The 23,768-nt window shown below is 41.4% G+C and overlaps 7 protein-coding genes across 8 annotated transcripts; 3 read left to right on the top strand and 4 right to left on the bottom strand.

Annotated features, from left to right (window-relative positions):
• Positions 1-830: 830 nt before the first annotated feature.
• Positions 831-8,431, top strand: RB195_026517 (uncharacterized protein; the record flags this gene model as incomplete). Its single annotated transcript, XM_064176989.1, has 13 exons — positions 831-902; positions 957-1,091; positions 1,144-1,294; positions 3,095-3,193; positions 3,658-3,728; positions 4,052-4,171; positions 4,290-4,421; positions 4,475-4,544; positions 4,812-4,943; positions 5,831-5,988; positions 6,265-6,363; positions 8,141-8,259; positions 8,314-8,431. 13 exons carry the CDS (start codon positions 831-833, stop codon positions 8,429-8,431), a joined length of 1,476 nt encoding a protein of 491 aa, XP_064070994.1.
• Positions 8,432-15,505: 7,074 nt separating this feature from the next.
• Positions 15,506-22,243, top strand: RB195_026518 (uncharacterized protein; the record flags this gene model as incomplete). Of its 2 annotated transcripts, XM_064176991.1 has the most annotated exons (6): positions 15,506-15,605; positions 15,706-15,752; positions 16,563-16,664; positions 18,015-18,105; positions 20,951-21,033; positions 22,034-22,243. In XM_064176991.1, 6 exons carry the CDS (start codon positions 15,506-15,508, stop codon positions 22,241-22,243), a joined length of 633 nt encoding a protein of 210 aa, XP_064070995.1. The 2 variants fall into 2 exon arrangements, with proteins under 2 accessions (XP_064070995.1, XP_064070996.1); XM_064176992.1 differs by lacking the exons at positions 15,706-15,752; positions 22,034-22,243 and adding an exon at positions 21,088-21,144 and having other exon boundaries at positions 15,506-15,595.
• RB195_026519 (uncharacterized protein) lies at positions 21,205-21,564 on the bottom strand (the record flags this gene model as incomplete). Its single annotated transcript, XM_064176993.1, has 1 exon — positions 21,205-21,564. The coding sequence occupies one exon, from the start codon at positions 21,562-21,564 to the stop codon at positions 21,205-21,207; it is 360 nt and encodes a 119-aa protein (XP_064070997.1).
• Positions 21,617-22,084, bottom strand: RB195_026520 (uncharacterized protein; the record flags this gene model as incomplete). The annotated part of the gene is made up of 1 exon (XM_064176994.1): positions 21,617-22,084. One exon carries the CDS (start codon positions 22,082-22,084, stop codon positions 21,617-21,619), a length of 468 nt encoding a protein of 155 aa, XP_064070998.1.
• Positions 22,244-22,374: 131 nt separating the features above from the next.
• Positions 22,375-22,824, bottom strand: RB195_026521 (uncharacterized protein; the record flags this gene model as incomplete). Its single annotated transcript, XM_064176995.1, has 1 exon — positions 22,375-22,824. The coding sequence occupies one exon, from the start codon at positions 22,822-22,824 to the stop codon at positions 22,375-22,377; it is 450 nt and encodes a 149-aa protein (XP_064070999.1).
• A 197-nt stretch (positions 22,825-23,021) lies between these two features.
• On the bottom strand, positions 23,022-23,662 carry RB195_026522 (uncharacterized protein; the record flags this gene model as incomplete). The annotated part of the gene is made up of 2 exons (XM_064176996.1): positions 23,022-23,325; positions 23,532-23,662. 2 exons carry the CDS (start codon positions 23,660-23,662, stop codon positions 23,022-23,024), a joined length of 435 nt encoding a protein of 144 aa, XP_064071000.1.
• Positions 23,091-23,372, top strand: RB195_026523 (uncharacterized protein; the record flags this gene model as incomplete). Its single annotated transcript, XM_064176997.1, has 1 exon — positions 23,091-23,372. The coding sequence occupies one exon, from the start codon at positions 23,091-23,093 to the stop codon at positions 23,370-23,372; it is 282 nt and encodes a 93-aa protein (XP_064071001.1).
• Positions 23,663-23,768: the final 106 nt, after the last annotated feature.

The raw sequence follows: 23,768 nt of genomic DNA on the forward strand, positions 1-23,768 counted from the left end.
TGTCATACCCTTTATTCAACACTTTCCGACATTTCCGATCAGCGGTGTTATTACTGTATAACAGTAGTTGTATCGTTTAAGACTAATTGATCAAATAAGAAGGGAAAGGTTGTGATCCTCACGACAACTGTAGCCGTTATTTCACTTTTTCGTTGTGATACTTGTAACCTATTAAAGAATCCCACCACCCCACGAATCTGAGGTGGTGCGGATTTCAGGTGGAGTGTTCGTATACGGCATAGTAGATTATGGAGAGGTGGGTGATTCCGTCCATTTCTTCCTAATTGCCTTAAAAAACGGCCCGGAAGATGCGGCGCCGCACAAGGCTGGCCCGCTCCAATCGAACTCCTTGTAGGAAATAGTGCGCCAGATCGCCCGAAGCCGTATCTACCGGGCCGTTTTTTACGGCAATTAGGAAAAAATGGACGGAATCACCCCCTCTCCATAATCTACTATGCCGTAAACGAATACTCCACCTGAAATCCGTACCACCTCAGATTCATGGAGTGATGCCTTTAATGCTGAAGAGCATACCGGATCAAAGATTTCTGCGAACGCCACCCTGAAAGACCTAATCCCGTGAAGGAGCAGGAATAAAATTCTCAAATGGTTTTTTTGAAAGTTGTCATGTTCATGCATATTTGAACACAACATAGATTTGCTGGTTTCAAATGCATTTGACATTGCAGAATTTGTTTACCAATAATTCCTCGATTGCAACCGATTTCGATAACTCCACCATTGTTGTTGATTAAAATCGCGCCAGCAACAGTTTGTAATTAAATGGTGCTGGTATAAAATGAAGTGAAAGTCATGGATTCGGCCGCAAAATGATGATATCTCTAATACTGCTCACTATTGTCGCTCGAGGAGCATGTGCTCCTTTGATGGAAGGTGAAGAGGTAGGTGAAGAATACCTTCATGAAGATAATAAGGAAACACATGTAACATCCTAGATCGAGGGGAAATTAATTTACTCTGGAAGCCCGGACACATTCGAGAATCGAAAACTTGTGAGAGAAATGCTTCAAGCATTGAACATTCGTACACAGAAGCTTCACCGAGCGGGTCAAGGCGGAGGGCCGTCAGCGGTACGTCATAATCATATCCTCATGTGAGTGTCATTCTTCACCTATTTTCCAGAAATTGCCGCCGATGCCTGACCTTGGTCCGAAAAACAATTTTTCGGCGCCATCTTTATCCGAAACGAATAAAGAGATCGCTGATTGGATGTACGAAGGGGACATTGCGCTCACTCCGGATCAGGCCACTTTCATAGTCACTGGCCAGCCAGGTGCATTTCTATCTTAATGTTGATGTTTCAAATTGCTTAAATTGCGAAAAAGTTCAAGTAAGAGTGTTCGTTTGAATTAGCTGAAAATCGCACAACTCCTGCTTCTTTAAGTGCTCCAGTAATAATGGCTGAAATATCATATTGCAGATATAATTATTATGTAACTCAAAAAGTTCGACTTTCAATAAGCCTAGGCATCGCAAGATGTCGTACTGAAATTTAATAAGCAGTACACGAGGTTTTTTATTTTTTTTAGGTAACGTCTCGGCAAAACGACCTTCCTCAGAGTCTGAAAGGGGGGTTCAATTCACAATCCAAGCAATCAAATCCCTCCACAATTAAACAGACAAACTCTAGGCTTACTTTCTCAACCACTAACTTAGTGACTGCTCACCTTGGATCGGAGACGCCTAGCAGAGGCCGCTGTCTGATCGATCACGAGAATGAATTATTCGAATGTCTCATTCGAATAGGAAAAGCCATCCGAGATATGGAGTGCAAGGCCGAATGGCTCCCGATAACGCTCGCAGCATATCTCGGATGGTTCTTCTGATGCGGACGAGGCATTGGAGTCATTTGATCTCGTGATCAATCGGTCAGTCCTTCTTAGTCGTCTCCGATCCAAGGTGAACAGTCGCTCCATCAGTGGTTGAGAAAGTAAGCCTAGAGTTTGTCTGTTTAATTGTGGAGTGATTTGATCGCTTGGATTGTGAATTAAACTGCCCATTTCAGACAGTGAAGAATGCCATTTTGCCGAAACGTTAGTAAATATTAAAATTATTCAACAATCTCGTGTACAACTTATCAAAAATCAATACATCTTATTATGTAACTGTATTAAACGTTGAAAAGTAGAATCATTATTATCATAATGATTCCCATTTGCTTATTTTTGAATTGTTCTAAAAAAAGTTTTCGAAAGAAAAGCTTTGAAAAAGGATTTCCTTCTAAAGAGATTACGTGCAGTGTTGTGTTGTCACACACTCGCTTCGGTGCATATCACGATTTCAACATCGTCGCGGAACCCACAGCACAAACGTAAAGTTAGCAAAGCAGATTGCGGAACCCAGCGCGGTTTCACTCACCTTTTCCTAGTCGCCGTAAAAAAAAAAAAAACCCGTGGAAACCTCTTTAGTTCCTACAAGGTACGTTAGAACGCTCCTCTTCGCATGCGTTCCGGTCCCCTCAGCAGCTTATTCATTGGTTTCATTTGAATATGCGGGTGAGAAGACATCACTGATCTCCGACCGCTCGTTCCAGGAGCGGCGCGTGTACAAGAATGGGAGGTTGCAACTAAAATCGACGATGACCAAAGGCATCACCCCACGAATCTGAGATGGCACGGATTTCAGGTGGAGGATTCGCATACGGGATAGTAGATTATGGAGAGGGGGTGATTCCGTCCATTTTTCTTCCTAATTGCCGTAAAAACGGCCCGGAAGATACGGCTTCGGGCGTTCTGGCGCACTATTTTCTACAAGGAGTTCGATTGGAGCGCGCCAGCCTTGTGCACTAGGAAGAAATGGACGGAATCACCACCCTCTCCATAATCTACTATCCCGTATGCGAATACTCCACTTGAAATCCGTACCACCTCAGATTCGTGGGGTGATGCCTTTAAGGAAGGATGTGCGGAACCATGCTGGGTCCCGCAACTACCCATACTCTACGCTTTTGCTTTGGGTTCCGTACTCGTAAGAATTGGAATACGCTGGATTTAAATCCATCTGCTAGTAGTAGTGTAAATTTTTTCATTCTTCTTCTACTGCTTCTTTTTTCACAACTACAGAACTTTTACAGTGAAAGGCGCATCTCGCTCAAAGAGGGCATGCATAACAGATCCATCTGGATTTTGGGATCCGTTGATTCCGATCAACTATACGTTTGACAGCTCCCTGAGTAAGTTCTTCAGCAATACGGATCTTCATAAGCTTGGAATTTCTTAGCCTCCAATTTTCTCGTTACTAAGCGCTGCTCAAGGTGGATTGACTTTTCCTACAAGAACATGACTCGACCTAAGCCATTGTAAAGACTAATGTCAGTCAACGATTTTTGTGTTCTTGCGGTTCAAGAAATTCAAGACGTATAGTAGGGTCAAAACGACATGAAGCACCGTCCAGCTGCGTAAGTGATTGCGCTCGAAGCGGTGCGGCGGAGCGTAGCGGTTCGGATCTGTAGGGACACTTGCTGACACCGTTCTTCGCTGGTCCCAACTCGACTCTAACCGCTGTCCCTGCCGCTTCGAGCGCAACTGCACCGTGCTTCATATCGTTTTGATCCGACTATACTGAGCTAATGTGCTCAAGTCCCACGGAGTAAAGGCTCAGTGTTACGTTATTACGTTTTCTAGGATTCACTTTTAGGTAGCGATGTTGTTGCTCTCATCCGTCAAGGTATCCGGTATTGGACAACTAACACATGCATGAGTTTCAGGGTGAGAAGGGACTGTTTACACGTCTCGAATGATGCTCATTCTTGCTCGCAATTAAGAGCTTTTTGCGGGAATGAAACCTTTTTTTTTTGTTGGTGCTCGCCTTTCCAAAACGTTTAGCGGAAGCGACCGCCACATTCCCACGGGCGTATTATGCGATCTATGTAGTCGAAGCTGGATTGACCAGTGTCCATCACATTCATATGTTAACGAATTGAAAACTCGCGCATAGATAACTTCAGCAGGAGATTTTATGAAAATCGTAGAAATAAAATGTTTGCACAACATCAGTGAAAAGATTGAATACATGTCCCATGAATATCTAGGAAAATCCGAATGGAATCAATCGTCTCCGATTTTATTCTGGCAGCGGTTGTTGGTCCTATGTTGGCAAGCAACCCACATGGCCTAGCCAGGACGTCTCAATTGGAGACGGGTGCAGCAATGTACGACTTTCTGACTTTCCTTTGAATGTTGCATGAATGATGAGAGGATTTTTAGTTTCAGTTCTTTCAAGGTGTTTCTTCGGTATTTTTTTTTTTGGATGACCGAGTTGAGTTGCAGCTTGGAACGGTAACGCACGAGATTGGTCATGCTCTAGGATTCTTCCATACCCAGTCTCGCTACGATCGCGATAATTGGGTTTCCGTCGACCTCAGCAATGTTCAACCAAATCTCCAATATAATTTTGCAAAGGTATCAGTGATTTCTTTGCTTTGAAGCCTTCCATCATGTAAAATACGTTGCAGATGACACCTGCTACAGAGAACCATTTTGGGCAACCCTACGACTACGGAAGTGTAATGCAGTACAATCCTTGTGAGTTCTGCGATTGTTACGCCTAAACAGACAGTTTTTGTTTACAATTCTTTCTTTTATTCTTGGCACTTTTGATTTACGAGTTTAGATTTACCTTAAGATAGAAGAAATCAAGCCAGTCCCTTCAGTTTTTTTCCTTTAAAAAGCAATCAGTTCATTTGTGGGTAGACGTTTGGTTGAGTGTCATGAGTCTCGGACAAAAATTTCTTTTTCTGGGATCATAAACATCCGGATTAAGACAAGAAAAATCGAAATTCTCTTTCTCAGATGCGTTCGCCATGAATCCGAATCAGTACACTGTAAGAGCGTTGAATATGGGTTACCAAAACTCCATGGGACAACGAGAAGCGCCCGCATTTTCAGATGTTCGTATGATGAATTGGCTCTACAATTGTTCCAGTAAGTCTTTTCTTACTTTCATCCTCAACATCAATATATGATACACTGTAGTCATCCGAATTTGCAGAATGTTTCCAGACGTAAAATGTCTGGACACATTCTCACAACGTCGTACACACTCGTGTGCGACGTTGTGAGAATGTGACTTGATCGTGTTTCCTGTAAGTACCAAGCGTTGCCACCTAATCTGGACTAAGTGCTCTGAATTCAGTTTTCAAATTAAAAATAGTATTTGCAAAAATTTGCGATGCTGTTTTCCATCCCGTGTACATTTCCCCTCATAATATTTCGAAAAAATATTTGTTTTTTAAAGTTATAAATTTCTTCGTGCACCTAGTTATAGTTGGATCAAAATGACAGTGAGCACTGTGCAGTTGCGCAAGCGGCTGCGCTGGACGCGGCGCGGCGAAGATGGCGGTTGGAATGGTCAAGCGACCATCACGAACTGCAGTGATGAGTGCTGCTAACAAAGGTCCTTCGGTCCTAACCGCTACTGAGCTCCGCGCTGCCTTGAGCACATCTGATTATGCAACTGCACCACACCTCATGTCTTTTTGATACTTCCATGTATCTGTGCGATATTTCATCTAGCCTTAGTAGACAGCTATTATGTTTTTTTACGAACAGAAACTAAGATTCCCATTAAAAATGCATCCCACACATAAGAGCTATCTTATCTTCATCAAATAGGGAGAATTATTTTTTTTATGAGTGTCGTACACGTAAGTGGTGAAGTGTTTGTCCAGTAGTTTAAAAATTGGTGTAAGCGACCACTCATTATTCAGGTTAGCTTTATGAGCACCTTCTTCCTGTTTGTTTGAGGTTAATTCAGTTTTCCACGCTTTATTTCTTAAAGTAAAAAAGATGTTTGTGAATGGAGTTTCCAGGCTTCTGCTCCAGCGTACCCGTACCTCCTTGTCGCCCACCCGGCTACCAGGATCCTCGAAATTGCAACGGATGTAAATGTCCACGAATGTTTGGTGGACAGTATTGCGAACAACTACCAAGCGGTTCAGCCTTGAACTGCAACGGTGGTGTTATACAGGTGCATATCATGAGCAGCTTCCAATTGGCATACAGCAGCTGGTTACTTCCGAACTCAGACATGCATAATGTATTATTTATAACCACACTTTTTTCTGAGGTTCTGTTCAAATCCTTTCCACTATTCTGATAATTTGCTTCGTACACAAGTGGTTCGACAAGTTCAAGACCAATTTCACAACATTTCGCTGTAAATGTGCATCCGGACGAGCTGGGATGCAATCAGAACTGCTGATACAGATGCATAAATTTTGAAGTGCTAGGGACATTTCATCAGGCAACGTCTTCTTCATGGTCGACCTTGCAAGGCACCGCAGGAGATCTGAACGATTATTCGCCGAAGATGGATGCTGCGGACTGCTTTTGGCATATTACTGTGAGAATTTCCTGCTTGATTAAGAACATGATTTAAGAGAACGAAAATTTATGAGATGCGTTGATTCAAATTCGCAAGGTTTCACAAACCTTGTGGCGTAATAAAATTTGTGTATTGTTGCAACTTGGAGAAGACTTGTATCTAGGAAGACCTGAAAGCTAGTTCTCGTTGGCACTAGGACACAGCGCCAGCAGTGAGGTTAAAAAAGAAAGATTACTAATGTATTAAGCATTCCTTGTCTTGGACGTTGAGCTAAGCAAGCAGTCATAGTCTACGGGTGCCCTCTTTTTCTTGATACGACTTTTCTGTTTGTCTCTTCAGGACTGCCCTTCATTTTCATAAAGGCCAATAATAATTGCGATCAAACTAAGAGTTACAGATGAATGGTTGCTTACCCGGTAGGTGTGGTGGGAAGAGGAGGCCCAGTGGGAAAACCGCTAAGCTTTTAGGAGAAACTAGATAATAAAAGAGAAGTAGGCAAAATAGAAGTGAAAAAAGGGCTTAGTAACAAGCAAACAATCTACAACATAGTTTGCAAAATGGATGAGACGGGAAAACCAATTAATTGTAATATCTATACAATATTCATATACCTATTAGTAATATCCATCCATCTTGTAAACAAAGCTGTACTTTTTTTTTTGAATTCATTTTGTATACCTGTGTACAATGAGATTGGATGAAATTTGGGGAAGATCATCATGCTTATGCTATGCTTATCATCCATTTCTTTGCAATTAGATGTGAGCGCTGTCCATTAATCACGTTTGAGGATCGAATCTGGCCTGAGACAGTTCTCATGTACACAACTCGAAAGAAACGGGTTTTACTAGAGCTACACTTCATCCGTTCATCCGTTCAATCCAACACACCATATTTCCCACCATACTTTCTCTTTATCTCATTACCTCTATTTATTTGGTCTTTTTCTTGGCTTTTCTAGTCTTGTATTTATAGTATCAAATTTGAAAGAAGCACAACAATTTTCTTCTTATTTACTTGAAAAAGGTTTTCTGTGCTGCTGCTTGTTAATCATTTCTTTTCTTTCTCTATATTACCTATTTTTCCCTTAGTATGTCGTTTTCCCCAAGCTTTCCTCCAACTATATATTTCTTGTAGCTCGAAACACACCGTAGTCATTGTTATATAGATAAAGTCAATCTGCTGGTTAGAGTAATTTGCAGCGGACAGTGAATGTGGTAATCCATAACTGTCATAATCCTGAACAAGTCTGGCATCAATGCATTCATTTACCCTGGCGGGATGAAAGACTTGGTAAGATTCTTGCGGAGTCAAATCATCTACCTAATGGAAATCTCTTCGCGCAATATGACTCAAGTAACCAATATCTTTTCCCATCAAATTTTTCTTTGACAAGGCAAGTCTTTCGGTAGAACTCTTCTCATAAAAGGGAAATGAAGCTGCCTTCGTTGAGACGAGAGAAAAGTTTGATAGTAGGTCAATATACCAAGACAGAGCATAGAATCCTTCTTAACAACACTCCGTTTCGTTTCACTGAACTTACAGGCTGGGTTCCTTTGTTAAATAGGCACCACAAAGTTCCCGTTACATTTTTATTCCATATGTTGTTCCATTCCATCATTCCAGTCTTTTTCCCCATAATATAAGGAAATAATACTCTTCGAAGTTTCGCTGTTGCTATTGCAAATTCCCGCTAGAATACTGTAGTGAGAATAGAATACTGTAGTGCTACTTCAATATATATATATATATATATATATATATATATATATATAATATATGTACACTAATACAGGCTCCTGCTGGACGCAAAATTCAATTACGTTTGAGTGCACCGCCAAGTAATTGTATGGAGGGATGCCCATGGCAAGCGATTGAAGTTAATCTCGGACAATTCGACCTTTATGGAATGATGTAAGTGAGGCTTCTACACCAAAACAAGCTTTTCAAATGAGCCGTTTCTTGCAGAATGTGTTGCCAGTCTGCAGTTGGTCAGATCTACAACTCTCTGAGCAATTTGGTAGCTATTCGTGGAGTGGTCCGCTACAATCAACTCACATTTAGCCTCGATTATCGTATTGTATAATAGTGAATTTTTATTTATGGTCACTGGACACATTAGAAGTACAATTCAGATGAATGAATTACAAATTGGTATCGAGCGTTGCCGAAATGAATAGTGAAAACAGTCCGAATTCAATTTTGAAATATAGCTTAGCACATTTCTTCCTCAAAAGGTTGTACTGCCACGGACGACATCGGGTAGATCGCTAAGCAGAACGCGAAGTGCTCGGAATGTCCAATCTGATGAGATCAATTTCTGTCTGATTTTCGTTTCAGGCAGCAGGATATGAGTAGGGAAATTCGAATATTATAAAGTCTTTGTTCCTGCAAGTTTTCTAGGAGGTACATGCCCGTGCCGTGATCTGGGGCAGTAATTTACAGCCGTCAGAAATTGTTTCTACCATCTTATTGGGTTGAGGAATAAGTCGTTACCGTTTTTTTTTTCAAGATGAAAACTTAACACAGAAATAGAAAGTATTTTCAACATCACAGAAATCATCCGATAGCAACTTCTTTTTTTTTGCAGCGTGATAAAGCAGCTAAATGGTACTTTGAAGGGCAACGAAGGAGGTATGGAAATTTCCGGAAAGAACAAAAAAGACTTGAAAAAAAAATGCGAGAAATGACGTTGAAAAAGCCAAATAGATGCATGAAGAGCAGGAAAGCTAATGAAGGAAGAGAAGAAGTTGTCTGGAACGATGAGAAGAACAACAAGTATAGTCCTGAATAACATGCGATAGTTCTCCGTTTCTGAAAAAATTAGAACCGAATTAAATTTTCCCTTATCTCCCGTCAGTGGGTCGAACCGTACGTAATACGTTCTCGAAGTAAAAATTTCCAGCTTTGAGATTTGAGCTTTGCTTTGAGCTGTTGTTTTATTCTTTCTATGGAACTGCTCTTTTGTAAGGATAAAACACTGAGAATATCTTAGGTCTTTTTAACATGGAAGAAAACGCCCATGGGTAAGTTGTCAGCCTAATTAATTGATGTGAAAAAACATTCAAGGAGAAATTTGATTTAGTCGACTTTTAAGTGCCATCAACGTAATGGAAACGACACAATTTTGTATTTATCGAAAAGGAAGGGTAATGGGAGCGCTTTCGAGACGTCTCTACCATATCGCCCCAACGCTTTGGTCCCCTTCGAAACCTCTGCTCCTCGACCACCGTTCCTCAGCTCGCGCTGCTCTCATTTCTGCACCTCATCGATAGCGCTAATTTGAGTTGGTGCTGTCTTGTGGGACGATAGACAATAAATGGATACCATACTACTGTACTACATATCGTCACATAGACAGTGCTTAAAGAGAATTGTATAGTTTCAATGGGAAAGCTTGGTTGTTGTCTACAAAAATTCAAGTTACTCGATAGAGATTGAAACGAGTGGAGGTCCAGTGGAGTAAGCTTTGAAGAATATGGCGGATGAGGAGGAATGCTGAATTGCTAAGAGTGGCCTAGTTTCCAGGACGAATGTTGTTATGTTACAAAACCACTCGATGTTCTCTTTTTGAATAAATAAATTTGTTGAATTTTCTCTTTTTTTTTGAATAGCTGCCTCAAGTTCTCGAATTTATTAAGAAAAGAGCCCAACAGCATTTGTTTAATGTCCGAAAAACAACTGGTAAAGAATTTCCAGCATTAATTTCCTTGAGAAGAGGACGAACTAGATTATATATCATATCAGTTCTTCACTGTAAAAAGGCTGTTTTTGGATGCTGCTGATCATATAGCTCAGTAACGAGAAAAAAAAATAACAATGTTCAGAGCGTCATGTGAACGGCTTTGGATCACAACGCACCAGTCATTTTGCAACTTGTTATCGTAAGTACAATATTAGGAAAGTTCACTCCTGCAACTTTGGAGCTGCATAGACAGGGTAAGAATTAAGATACTCTGAGCTGCCTTTGCTCACCGCCAAAATCTCTCTAAAGTAAAATCCATTAATCAAGGGCGCTTCTGCGTTGCTCACGTGAGAAAAAAAAACCTATAGAAAAAGTTCAACGAGGTTAATCTCAAGTCCTAGCTGTTGTCTTCTTTCTTCGATTCACCCCACCCCCTCTCCTTTTGCATTTTCTCTTCCACTAATTGTTTGTTTTATTCTGTAGTACTTTCGTTCACTATTGTTGTTTCTATACCACGTCGTTTGATCAACTTATAGAAAACAAATCTCATTTTCTTGATTACAAACAGTAATACAGGTAGGGGAGTTGATACTTTTGCAACTTAAGTACAACGAAGGAACTTAAAAGAAAAGAGCGCGTCTGCAAAGACCCTCATTACGTATCACCTGTATCACCTGTGTCCCGTTGCCCATAGATTTACTCGAGTGAGCACCAATAATATTTTCATTGGAACCGATCTGGAGGAAAGGTTGCTCAGTGGCTTCTTTTCTCTCAAGAGAAAAGAAGCCCGAGAGACTCGAAGAGCATCGTATCTTTCTTTGAAGCATTTTCTAAGGACTGATCGTTGAGTTGGCGGTCTTTATGCGGTGCGTTTGATGTCGCGTGGTATTAATTCGCTCACAGCTCTGGTCCAACGATTATCTTTGAAACGCATCACGTGTCCGGCCCACCTAGTTTTACATTTCTTGGTAAATGCGGCAGCATCTCCGATCTTCAGGCGGTGACGTAGGGCTGAACTTCGAATTCTCTTCTTCAATTGCATAAAGCAAGATACTTCTGGCATCTTTTAAATGCGTGTTCTATAACACTGACCACACTTTACTCCTGCTTGCGAAACGCCCAATTTACTGAAGCGAAGGTCAAAGCAGGAAGAACGATGGTGTTAAATAGGTGAGCATGGACCCGGCTGTTTTCAGTCCTCTTCATTACATCCTCTATGCTCTTATTTACTCTCCAAGCCGCTCGTTTCCTCCTCCACAGCTCTGTGCTCAGGTGGTTCATCATGTTAATTTTCCAACCTAAACATAAATCATGAACATCGTAATTTTCCAAGTTCAGCTGGAGATCGATCCTTCTAAAAGTTTTATCAAGTTCATTCAACATCCGTTCCGCCTGAATGATCGTTGATGTTATCACAACGATGTCATCAGCGAAACGAAGATTGGTGTTAATACCGGCTTCCACTTTCACTGTTATTCCATTCGAATCCTCGCATCGCTTCCTCGCGAGTGGCACTGGACATTTTGGGCAAGATTGTGTTAACCTGACAAACTCCTCTCTTCACATTGATTGTGGCATTGTTGTTAAATAGGCAAATTTTCGTTGTGAGGTTGTTGCACAACCTATGAAGTATCTTTATGTAGGAAGAAGAAATACCTTGTCCAAGGGTTCATTGTTGCTTCAACTTCAACTGAATCGAAGGCCTTCTTCAAGTCGATGAAAAAGATGAGACAAAACATCTTGTACTCTCGTGATACTTCTATGGGTTTTGAAACGGTGTGTATGTGGCTAGTCGTGCTGAATCTTTTCGAAACTCCGCTTGCTCGCATGGCTGTCCTTCACCTAATGTTTTTTCTATCGTGTTTAGGCTTGTGAAGAGCTTGTAGACGACAAACAGTAAGCCTACAGTTGTAGTTACAGTTACAGAGTAGTAGTATATAGTTGCCGATGTCCTGTGGGTCTACCTTCTTATACAGCACAGTCTTTCTTGTTTTTGCATAGCTTAGAAACCTTGCATCCCGACGGGTAACAAGTGGAGAGCTTGGTCAGTGTGTTGATGACGACTAGCGGTAGGTTCTTCAGATGTTCAGACCTGATCTTGTCAGGGCCGGGTGAAGTTCGATTCCTCACCAACATGATGACATGACGGATTTAAGAAGGGACCTCTGGAATGACATGTCCATCTTCGCTCAGATGGTGGGGAGGCAAGTGGACGTGGCTGTCGAAGAGACTTCAGTAGAAGCCGTGAATGATCTTCTCCATCCCGCTTCTTGATGTTGTAGTTGTTATCCGGACTTCGAAGAGCAGTCACTGTTGTTTTACGATTGGCGAAGTTTCGACGGGCGTAGCGAATACTCTTACCTTCCTTTGCTGCTTCAGCAAATACTGCTGCTTTTCTCTCTTCCTGATCTTCTTTTATCCCTTTGGTGTCTCTTCCTGGTTTTGAAACTTTTCGCTTTCCTCATACAGTCGTGAAGATGTTCTTCAAGCCGAGCATATTCGTCGTCATTGTTGTCCACGGTATCTTCCCAAAAGCCGACAAGCAAAGCGAAATTGATGATAGTTCTGGGAGTCCGCACTGTTAAATCGCGCCTTTCTGTCCCCCCTGCGTGAAAGAAGATCTTTCTTGGGAAAAGCGATGGTTCAATTCCGTATAAAACTTTGGTGCAACAGCGACTTCCGTCAAACGAACGACGTGGGAGTCCTCCGATGAAGGGTGCCATATTGAAGTTGATCACATCACCGATGGTGATGTTATCAACTTCAATATGGCACCCTTCATCGGGGGACTCCCACGTCCAACGTAAAGAGGGGCTTATGGAATTGTGAGTGAGTAGGTGGTTTTTGTCGCCATTTTGAATTCGGAACGCTTTTCTTCTTGCTCACTCTATTGAAAGCCGATATGAAGTTCTTTAGGTGTATAATCTTCTCTGTAGAACTTTTCCAAGTCCTTGTGCATAGAAAGTTTCCACTTCTCCTTCTTCATACGTTGATGTTGAAGCTTAAGCGACGAAGGAACAACGATGAACAACGGGATATCACACAGGTGATGACGGGTGATGCACTGTTTTCAAAAATTATTTTAACACCTAAAGAGTCGCTCTAAATAATAGTTAATGAGCAGATTCTAAAGCAAGAACCTGATCCTTATCAGTAGGCTGTGAATCATAACATTCCACGTTTATCACGGTTTGGAAGAGAAGTAAAAGGAAGCTTTGTCCAATGCTACGAGTAACATTTCCAAATTGTAGTGGAGAGTGGAGTCAGGAGAATATAGATATATGCAGAATTGAAATCAAGTTCGTATGATAACTCAACGACTTTTTGAAATTCTAGGTTTGTCATTTAAATAAAAGTGCCTCGGAATATCTCTCTTAATGCAAACAATTCTGGAAGCAAAATAAAGTTTTTGCTTATAACAACAACATAACTTATTTTGTAGAAGAAATCTACGGAAGATGCTCGATACCTAACTGTTTTGCTCATCAGTTAAGGCGACTTGAGCTAGCAATATAGAAAGTCCGAACGCGTGTCGTTAGCTAGAGGTTCGGATTTTGTGACAATTAGAAGAACAACAGTGCGGAAAAGAACTAAAGAGATACCGCTAAATTACAAGCTTGCCCTCACCGAATTTTAACTTTAATGGAAGCTTAAAAAAAATAAATCGTTGAAGACCTTTGTTCCATTCAGCAAGATAACTGCTGAGCTTACTAATGTACCACACGAAAAAGGGAATGTGGTGAAAATATTGTAAACGCAATTCTGACCCTTGTTCTCCAAAAATTTGAAAGATACTTTCATAAGGAATTGCGAAGAACTCGAGACCGTGAAGGCTGCGCTGCGCGCGTTGAGCTATTTTCTCGAGCTTAGTGCTGAGTGAAATTTTTGAAGGAAAGTCATAAAAATGTCAGTATCCAGGGCAAAGGAATAACGAATCATTTCGAGTGCGTTGCTATTTTGTTATATATTCGTTCGGAATATTTGTTCTTAAAAGTCAGTTCATAAAGAAATCAAATAAAGCAGTTTACCATTTGTTTTAAAATTGAGAGACGCTCCTGTTTCTGCTTCCAACTCCAATTTTCTTAAAAGTGAACCGCCCAGACGAAACACTCAGTGAATGTTAACTTCGTTAGAAGCAAGGATGGAAGAGTTTAGTTTTTTTTCTTCTCTTCAAGCGTTTGCTCTGATCACTTTCTTTTGGCTATCTAGGTCTAGTGTATCTTACAGATAGGGGAGAAATGCAACTGCGTTTGAAAAGGTGGAAGTTGCACGAACAAGACTCTCGATTTCTGATTCATCAGAAACTAGGCTTATAAAAGTTTTTCAGAAAGGAAAAACCTTCCAACGTACTTGCAGAAACGCTGGCGCTTTTCAGGAAGGTGTTGGCGTCTGCAAGTACGTAGAAAGTTGTCATGAAGATTCCTAAATAGCTGTCAAAAAAAAAAACTATGGGAACAATTGATCAAGATACCAAGAATTACAGAAATATATAGCGATCCTCGTATAGTCAGACGGTGCTGAAAAAGATTGGGCTAAGTTTTTCAAGATTTCAGTTTGTCTTCTAGGATCGTCGTTTATGACACTTTGGTAGAGAAACATATAAGAAACTGCTGATTTTTACGAAAAGGATAACATTCGCAGAAGTTGCACTTACTACTTGCTAAACTTTTGTCAGCGCTATTTCTAACATATCTGTAGGTATCTTTAATGGATGTGCTGTGCTTTAAAACGGTCAATTTATACCCCCCTACTGAGTGGCATTAAGAGAAGGAACTTATCAATTCTGGCGTTTTTCCTTCATAAATGGGAACCTCATTTTCTTGATGAGCCCGAACGAATATTAGAATTTTTATTGACGACACATTTGTCTAAGAGACGTCTCATCTTCGTTGGCGATTTGACACCTCGGTGGCGTTTTCGCATTTACAAGACGGAAAAAAATGGTTTATGCCGTAGCCTTCCATGCATTTCGTAGCGAGAGGAGTCCAACTGCGAGTCTCATCTCAGCCGATGTGCGCAATGGTCGTTCACTTGCATAAGTTCGTTCTTGGAACCGTTATTACTGCTCCTGAAATAGGTTATGGCAACCCATTTTGCTCTCTTTTTTTCTCTTTTTAATCGTTCATAATGATGACAGTTTCATTTTTCACTTGAATGTGATGATGATGTATCTACTAGGAACTTCGTAAGAAGTCTATCTCTAACACCTTTTGGTTGGGAACCGATCGCACCAGCAAGCTCCTTAAGAACAATAGATTACTTGAAAGTCTTGTAATCATAATCACATAGCGATCTACAAGGACGATGAGTCAAAGTATCAAAGTAACTCAAGAATTTCCGTTTAAGAATTCATTGAATCTTAATTGTTCATCATTTCTTATGACACGTTTCAGGCGTAATTCACAGAACGAGTTTAGCTATTTTTGAACTTTCATCCATTTTTTACGGTTATTTAAGGGACTTCTAACATAGAATATGGCAAGGAAGGCAGGAGGTTTGGCAGCAATTATGGCCGGGCAACCGATAGTGCGACAACGACGATCTGTCGCTAGCGTAATAAAAACGGTACTATTAGGTGAAGTAAAAAGTTCTGAGCGTTTTCGCTAGATATCTTTAATGAGCCATACTTGACTATGTATACATCACATCGAGTCATACTATATGGCCATTTCAAGGTGATATTATGGGAACAAGGACCGAAAAAGATCTTGGTACAATCGCGGTGAGCAAGGCCAAATGAACCCCGAACGGGGTTAGAGGCCAAGAAGGTTTTGCAGTGTGTTTGGTGGGATTGAAAGGGAATCATCCACTATGAGCTCCCCCAATCGGGCCATACACTAAACTCTACTGTCAACAATTGACCAGATTGAAGCAAGCGATCGACCAGAAGCGACCTGAATTGTTCAATAGGAAAGGTTTTGTGTTCCATCGAAGTAAGCCCATACTGCACACATCTTTAACGACGCGTCAGAAGCAGCGAGTGCTTCCTGGAGGATGGGAGTGGATGGGTGGTTCTGCTGCACTCTTCGTATACTCGAGACCTGGCATTAAAGCGACTGTCACCTATCGACTATCAAGCATTTGCAAAATTTTCTTGATGGTACAAAACTGCCCTCAAGAGAGGCTGGTGAAAGTGAGGTCAAATTTTTTGCCAATAATTGCGAGGAATTCTTAGTAGCGGGATCATGAAATTGCCATCAAAATTGACAAAAACTATCAAATAAAAAGGCGCATGTTTGATCAGTTAGTCGGTTAGCCCTTACGACGTAAATTTTATTGTCGGAATAAAGCGGAAGAACGTCCGTATTTCTTCAGTTCACATAATACAAGCCTCTAGCTCTCTTCTCCTATTGAAAAATTACAACAAAAAAGAAAAGAAGGTGGCGAAATATTAGAAACGGCAACATAATCTGAATTACTCTTGTTCTAGATTATCTAACCAAATAAAGCAATTTCTCCTTTTGTATTTTGGGAAAATGTGTGCTTTTGAGTGACATTTAAGAAAACATTTCTAACAGTCAAGTTATTTGAGGTGCTACGTTCTTCCGGACTTCACATTGGTCTTGTGATTGCATGCATGGTCTACATCTATATGGGTGCAATAATCTTCATGTATCTCGAACATCCCCATGAGGTGAGTACTGATATAAAGGAATAGGTAGTGGAGCGTGCTGTCTCAGTACTGTGACACAGTGACGAGAGTCGAATCGCTTAATATTTTTTCCAATTAAAATTCGAAAATTTGCAGAAAAACACATGCACACGCTAATTTTAATCACCGAGCAAGAATTTGGGGACAAACGTCACCTTTATTTAATAACTTCTCCAGCGTTGACGTCAGGAGCTTGACTCTGCATTTCAAAATTATTTCTGCACGTTTTTTAAATTTTGCCGTTAAGGATGTGCTGACTGAGCCTTGTAAAAGTAATCAACTAAATTGAGAGGTACATCTCTCAAAGTCAGAACTTTTTTCTCAAACTGTAAGCTTGTTTATTGTGGTTATACGATTTTTACTCTTAGAATAAAGGAAGTTTACATGTTTACATGAAACATTCAACGGTGATTCTTCTTTAGTGCTACTCTATGAACCGATTTCTGCACTGACTTCTCAAATAGAACGGGACTGTACCTTAACATTCCATCTATCAGCAAGAGCTCCTAACGGAAAAAGTGAGGCATGGAATGGTAAAGGAGCAAGCGAATCTTCATGAAAAATGCATGACAGGATCTCCGTAGAAACATATATGTTTTCTCGGGGGAGACACATGGTTTTAGAAGTAAAATATCCTTTTCTGAGTATGGACAAAGCAGTTTTTCCTCACGGTTTTTCTGGACTGAGATGAAATAAGAAGTGTCCACAGTCCATGTTCTAGCTGTAAAAATATTCTGTTCCAGTTTTTCTTAAGTTTTGCTTGTGTTTTGGGTTTCATGGAGTTAATAATCAACATCTTTATCCTTCCGCTTCTTTTCTTCTTTCCCTTCTCAAAAAATAAGTTGATTGGAATTCGTAAGCTGTGGGACAAATCAAGCAAACTCGCGAAGTCTCACAAAGCGAATGAACGTCTTTTCTTTTTATTTAATTTGACCACCTTCGTTCGAACTCTAAAAAATGTCAAGGTACACATTATATGTAGGAAAGAGAATGGTGGAATAGGAGCTATTTTTGCACACCTTAAGACTTCCAAATAAAGCTTTTTTGAAGATGAGGATAGATAAGAGAAACTTTTTTTTGATCGCACTATAGTCTGAACGAATTTTTAAGACTCACTTCCAGGTACAAAAGTATTCTTCTTGCAATCTAGTTCCGATAATTAATTGCGACTAAGCCTTACTGTAGCCAGCAAATTAGGGATAAATCACAGAAATGTTTGTGTTTGGGTTTAATGGTATCACTTAATTAGAAAATTCGTTCGTAGGAAATTAATGAGAAATTCATAACGTTGCTCAGTATTCATAGAAACACTCGTGAGCGAATTTTTTAAAGGCTGAGATCCGCGACAAGACGTCTTCACGATTTCATGAACTGCAACAACGGTTTCTGAAGGATGTGGAAGAGATAAGAGAATCAGAGGATAGTCAGTTCCCTTTTATAACATTTAAAAAAACTACATACGTGGATGAGAAAATCTGTTTCAAAAATTTCGAACAATTCTTAGTGACAATATGCAACGCCTTGCACATTACGCTCGGTGCTACTGCTACTATGGGATCTCACGAGGCAGCACGATTAAAATCTGCCTTTATTTTCCATTTTATCGTACCTGCTACACAACACGCACACTCACGCAGTTCCTGCAAACCTGCCTCTCCTAATATAGAATTAATTCGTATTTAAAAAATGATACGGACCTCTTTCGTGCAAATCTCTATAATAAAGTTATCGATGCATTTCAAATAAGCAGTCATTACCACTGTCCATATCATTTTTCCCTCCGTTATAATCGTTTTTTAGATAACTAACCATATTCTCCATGTACGGCTTTCAACAAACCTCGACATTGCGATGCTTCAGTATTTGCTTCCATTAATTGATCCGGAACAAAGTTTTTATAATCCTTTATTCGTGGACAGAGTGTCGGCGATATCGCCTTCTTCAGAGCCTGAAAGGATGAAACACCCTATCTGCTCAACGAAGAAATTCTTTTACTGCCAGACAAGCGTGGTGAGGCGGCTAGCGCAATCAAATATCAACCTTAAATATTGGGCGGGTTCCCGCATAACGCAGAGTCATTCTTCTTAGTGATTCATCCTTAGGGCCTTGGAATGGATCCAAAACGTCTCCGGTTCCACAGGCGCCGCAGTGCTAGGTTTCTGCGCCAATATCCTGCTTTTAACTTCAAAATCTTCTCCGTTATGATGCCGCACCCTATGATCCTTCAATACAGTATAGTCACGTGATTTCCTCTTGCCGTCCAGGTATTCTTTGACTTAAACATAGTGGGGTCAGAACGACATGAATCACGAGTGTAGTTGCGTTGCTGCATTTGCATACACGCTTGAAACGGCGCGGTGGAGGCAGCAGTTGAAAGCGAGTTGGGACCGTGACAAGCTGCAGCGATGGGTGGGGCCAGCAATGGTTTCACCGTGTTCCTAGCCGCTACGCTCCACCGAAGCGCCTCCAGAGAAGCCGTGTGTGCAACTGCGTAAGTGCTTCATGTCGTTTTGACCCTGCTATGCATAGTGGTCTAGCTATTTCTCCTACGTATTCGTCACCGCACTGCATACTGGAAATCAGATAAACAACACATAAACCCATGCAATCATCCTTGACATATTTTGCACTTCGACGTAGTGCAAATACGATCAAATAGGCGGTAAGAGGTTTTGCTCAAAATTGCCAGGGGAGCTGTACGATGGCTACAGATAGCTATTTTTCAAGATTCATAGAACAAAGGCAACTTCACGTTCTGTGCGGTGTACCAAGGAACAATAGACAGTTGGTGGAAATCCAAAAGAGTTTTTTTTTCGAGTATGCGTTTGTTTTTTTTGCAAGAAATGTCTGCCAAAAGATTTTCCATATCTACAATCTTGAAATTCTTTTAAATTTTGAATCCTCAAAAAGGTTATACCTCATAGTTTGCCATCATGCTATATAATAACGCGCTTACTCCGTGTGTGTATGTGTATGTGTCACGAAAATACTCCACAATTATGCAAAACTCTGATTTGATGACGCGTCGAGCCATCGCCATGGACCTCATCTATGTTGCTTGTCTATGTTGGCTTTGATAAGGCAAGTTAGTTTCTCTCATATGTTAGTGAGGGTAAATAAACTTTTATGTGAATCTATACTCCCAAATTTGAAACTATCATGCTGTATAACAACGGGCTTATTCTGTCACGTGTATGCATCTGTGTATGCGCGTGTCCTAGTCAAGAAATTCCAAAAGGAGGGAGACGAATACTATGGCGTCGGTTTGGTGTCGGGTTTGGTGAGGCAGATAACTGTAAAATGGGGTGGGACGGGTCCCATAGGATAGGAATGGTGCGCCGGTGCCAAAAAGTTATAGAATGGGGAAAGACGGCTTCCACTGTCGGATTGGTGCGCCGGAGCCCGAACGCAGTAGGATGGGTTTCTATGGTTCCTTTACATATCTATTTCCCAGCATGTCTTCCTGATGCTGCTAACATCCTTTCTTTAAAAATGGGAAACACACGTGCGAACGGCTGTTTAAATACAGTACATAGTAGCCTACAGTTCGCGCGATCTGACGTAGAACGTTGTTTTTATCAATACAATGGTGATATTCATGTCATTCCATGTTAGCACATCATTCTTTGCTAATAGTTGAGAACGGAGGAAATTCATACTTCAAATAATGTTTCCAAATTGCGGAGGTTTGAGAGGAACATAGATGTAAAATCAACTTTGATTGTTCTCCAAATGTAGAACTGATGGTTTTAGGGAAAAACGAAAAATGAAATCTTTTATCTATGCTTCAATTTTGGGGTGAAAAAAAAAATTGAAGAAAGCGTTGATAGAAAAAAGCAAATCTAATTTTACAAAAAAAAGTTTCCATTTTTATTGCTTATTGATCGGTGAAGGCGAACACCAAAAAAAAGCCTGAAGTTCAAAAGTTCAGGCTGGTTTAATACATAAAGTCGTAAATTCCCTTCTTTCACAAGGTCAAAATTTATCTTGTTTTGGTGTGCGCAACGGTTTTTTTTTTCGCATCCCAGTTGTTCATAAAAAAAAATCCCCTCTCCCCTCATAATTAGGAGAGCTTCTCAAAAAAAGAAATTTATCCACTCCAATTTGTTCCTAAACATCACCATGGGAGTGGAGGAAACCACTCTATCTAACCCCAATTTTTCCTTAAAAATTTCCCTAGGGTACCTACTTCTTTGATAGGATTAGTACGGTAAGAAGATCCGTTTTGAGCACTGTGCTGCTTGAATATACTTACATCCACATTACAGTTGATGAAAGTCGATTCAATTCCACTATTGATCTCCTTCTAAACAACTACCTTCAAGATCTCTTCAAATTCTTCGATAATCCGGTTAGTTCAAAAATACATCGAACATATCTTTATTTTACTTAACTTGTGTTGTAGGGTCTTTCTGTCTTGAGGGCAGCGTATCACGGAATTGACGTGATATGGAAACTCTAACAAAAATGTAGAGTTCAAGTTGTACATTACGGAAACGAGCGTGACTTCACTCAATTTCAACTAATCGTCGTAAAAAACGGCGTGGAAGATGGCATTCTTTCTTGCGAACGCACCGCGTCCACGAGCGAGCGCTTGAAGACCAATGAGGCCAGCCCTGCAGTCTTCATCCTGATGACCTTGACTCCCGTTGATCTTCGAAGTGGTCAAGCAGGCGCCATTAATTCTTTCATTTGTCTCGATCGCATGCCACAGTCGCTCAGTGGTTCCCTCTTTCGCGTGGGACACGAAAAACATCATAATTTTCTTTGAAGAACGTCGTGAAAAAATATGACCACCGAACGGTCTTCCTGTAGTGCGCTTAATATCGCGAGAAACCCAGTCGCTCACGGTTCTGACCCAACGGCTGTCGTTAGAGCGCATCACGTGTCCGGCCCACCTTTTTTTATTTTCCTTGGCAAACGCGACGGCGTCTCTAATCTTCGATTGTTAGGAGGAGAGGACTTCGAAACCCGTCTCTCACTTGTGTGAAGTGGGATACTCCCAGCATCACTCTCTCAATTGCGCGTTTAATGTTTGTGTCATCGTGTTTTTTTTCCTGCTTACGAAATGCACAGGTTTCCGAAGCACAGGTCAAAGCAGGAAGTACGGTGGTGTTGAAGAGGTGAGCACGAACCCAAGTGTTATCGGTCTTCTTCACTACATCCTCGCTGCTCTTATACGCTGAACAAGCCGCTCCTCTCCTCCTGTCTAGCTGGGGGGTCAGGTTGCTAATCATGTTTATTTCCCGACCCAGATAAACGTAACTAGTGCATTCAGATATGTTCGCTCCGTTGAGTGTGAATGGGGCATCTGAGACCCATCCGTTACGCATGAACATCGTCTTTTGCAGATACAGCTGAAGACCGATACATCCACGTGTTTCGTCGAACTCAGTCAGCATCCGCTCCGCTTGGCTGATGCTATATGTTATCAGAACAATGTCACCAGCAAAGCGAATGGTGTAGCTGCCGACCGTCAACCTTCACTCCCATATCCTCATTCCAGCTTTCGCATTGCCTTCTCGAGAGTGGCTGTGGATATTTTGAGTGAGATTGTATAAGCCTGTCGAACTCCTCTCCTCACGTCAATGATGATATACTTGTAGAATCGCGAAATTCTGGTCGTAGAGTTACTGTACATCTCTCGAAGTACCTTTATATACCGAGTAGGGACGCTTTGGTTGTCCAGGGCTTAAATGACCGCTTCCGCCTCAGTTGTTTCGGAGGCCTTTTTCAAGTCGATGAGGGTGAGAAGGGCGGAATCCCGTAATCTCGTGATATCTTTTCGTGATGAGTTTGGAAACAGTGTGAATGTGGTCAATTGTGCAGAATTCTTTTCGAAACCTTGCTTGTTCGCATGGCTGTCCTTCATCCAAAACTTTTCAATCCCGTTTAGGATCACTCCTGTAAAGAGCCTGTAGATGACGGATAGCAAGCATCGATAGTTGCCAATGTCATGTGGATCTCCCTTCTTATACAACAACACGGTCTTGCTGGTCTTCCACTGTTTAGGAACCTTGCATTCCGACAGGTAACGTATAAAGAGCCTCGCCAGGGTATTGATGAGTACTGGCGGAAGGTTCTTCAGATGTTCGGCTCTTATCCTGTTAGGACTGGGTGACGTACGATTTCTTACCGACATGATAGCATGTCGTACTTCGGACGCGAGAACCTCTGGAATGACATGCCCGTCTTCCCTGAGGTGGTGGGAAGACAACCGGCAGCTTTCGCCAGCACTTCTGCTCTTCTCTTTTTACGGTCTTCCTTTATCGCCTTTCTGCAAAGCTTGGTAGCTCGAACGTGAGTTCATGGTTGCCTGCGGCTCGTGCTGCTGGTGTATCAGCTTAAGAGTTTCAAAAGATTTTTTGGCGGTTTCAAAACTCTGTCTTCCTCGTGCAGTCGTGAAGGATGTTCAACGAGCAGGTCGTATTCCTCGTCGATGTTGTCCGTTGCAGAATCTTCCCAAAAGCCGGCTATCATAGCGAAAAGATGCCAGTTAATGACAGTTCTGAGACTTCGCTTCCTGAGCTTTGCGGCTTTCTCTTCCCTCCGGGTAAACGAAAATTTTCCGCGGAGGAGGCAATAGTGCGATTCCGTATAGAACATTGCCACAACAGCGACATCCGTCAAGCAGAAGCTATGACTGAAGATGATGTGGTCAATTTCATTGCTACACCCTCCACCGGGTGACTCTCACGTCCGGCGTAGAGAGGGGACATCTGGAATTGCGAGTTCCCATGGATGGTCTTAGTCTTGATGAACTAGGAGACCCTATTCCCTGCTCATTCCATTGTAGGCCGTAGCCCCGATGTGAAGTTTTTCTCGGCCCAATTTTGGCGTTTAAATTACCAGTTATGACCTTGTAGAAGGCATGATCTTCCCCGTAGGACTTTTCCAGGTCCACATGCATAGAACGGTTCGACTTCTTCTTCGTAGCTAGATGTTGGAGCGTAAGCGACGAAGACAGACAAAGTTGGCATTGAACCACATCGTCTCATCCTCAAACATCCGATTCGGGTCGTAGATTTTTCGAAAAAGTCGATGTTCTTTGTATTATTCGTGTTGACGAAGACGCCAACTCCTCTA

The sequence above is a fragment of the Necator americanus genome (assembly GCF_031761385.1).
Source record: "Necator americanus strain Aroian chromosome Unknown Necator_2022.05.29.01.07, whole genome shotgun sequence".
In the NCBI taxonomy this organism is placed as follows: Eukaryota; Metazoa; Nematoda; class Chromadorea; order Rhabditida; family Ancylostomatidae; genus Necator; species Necator americanus.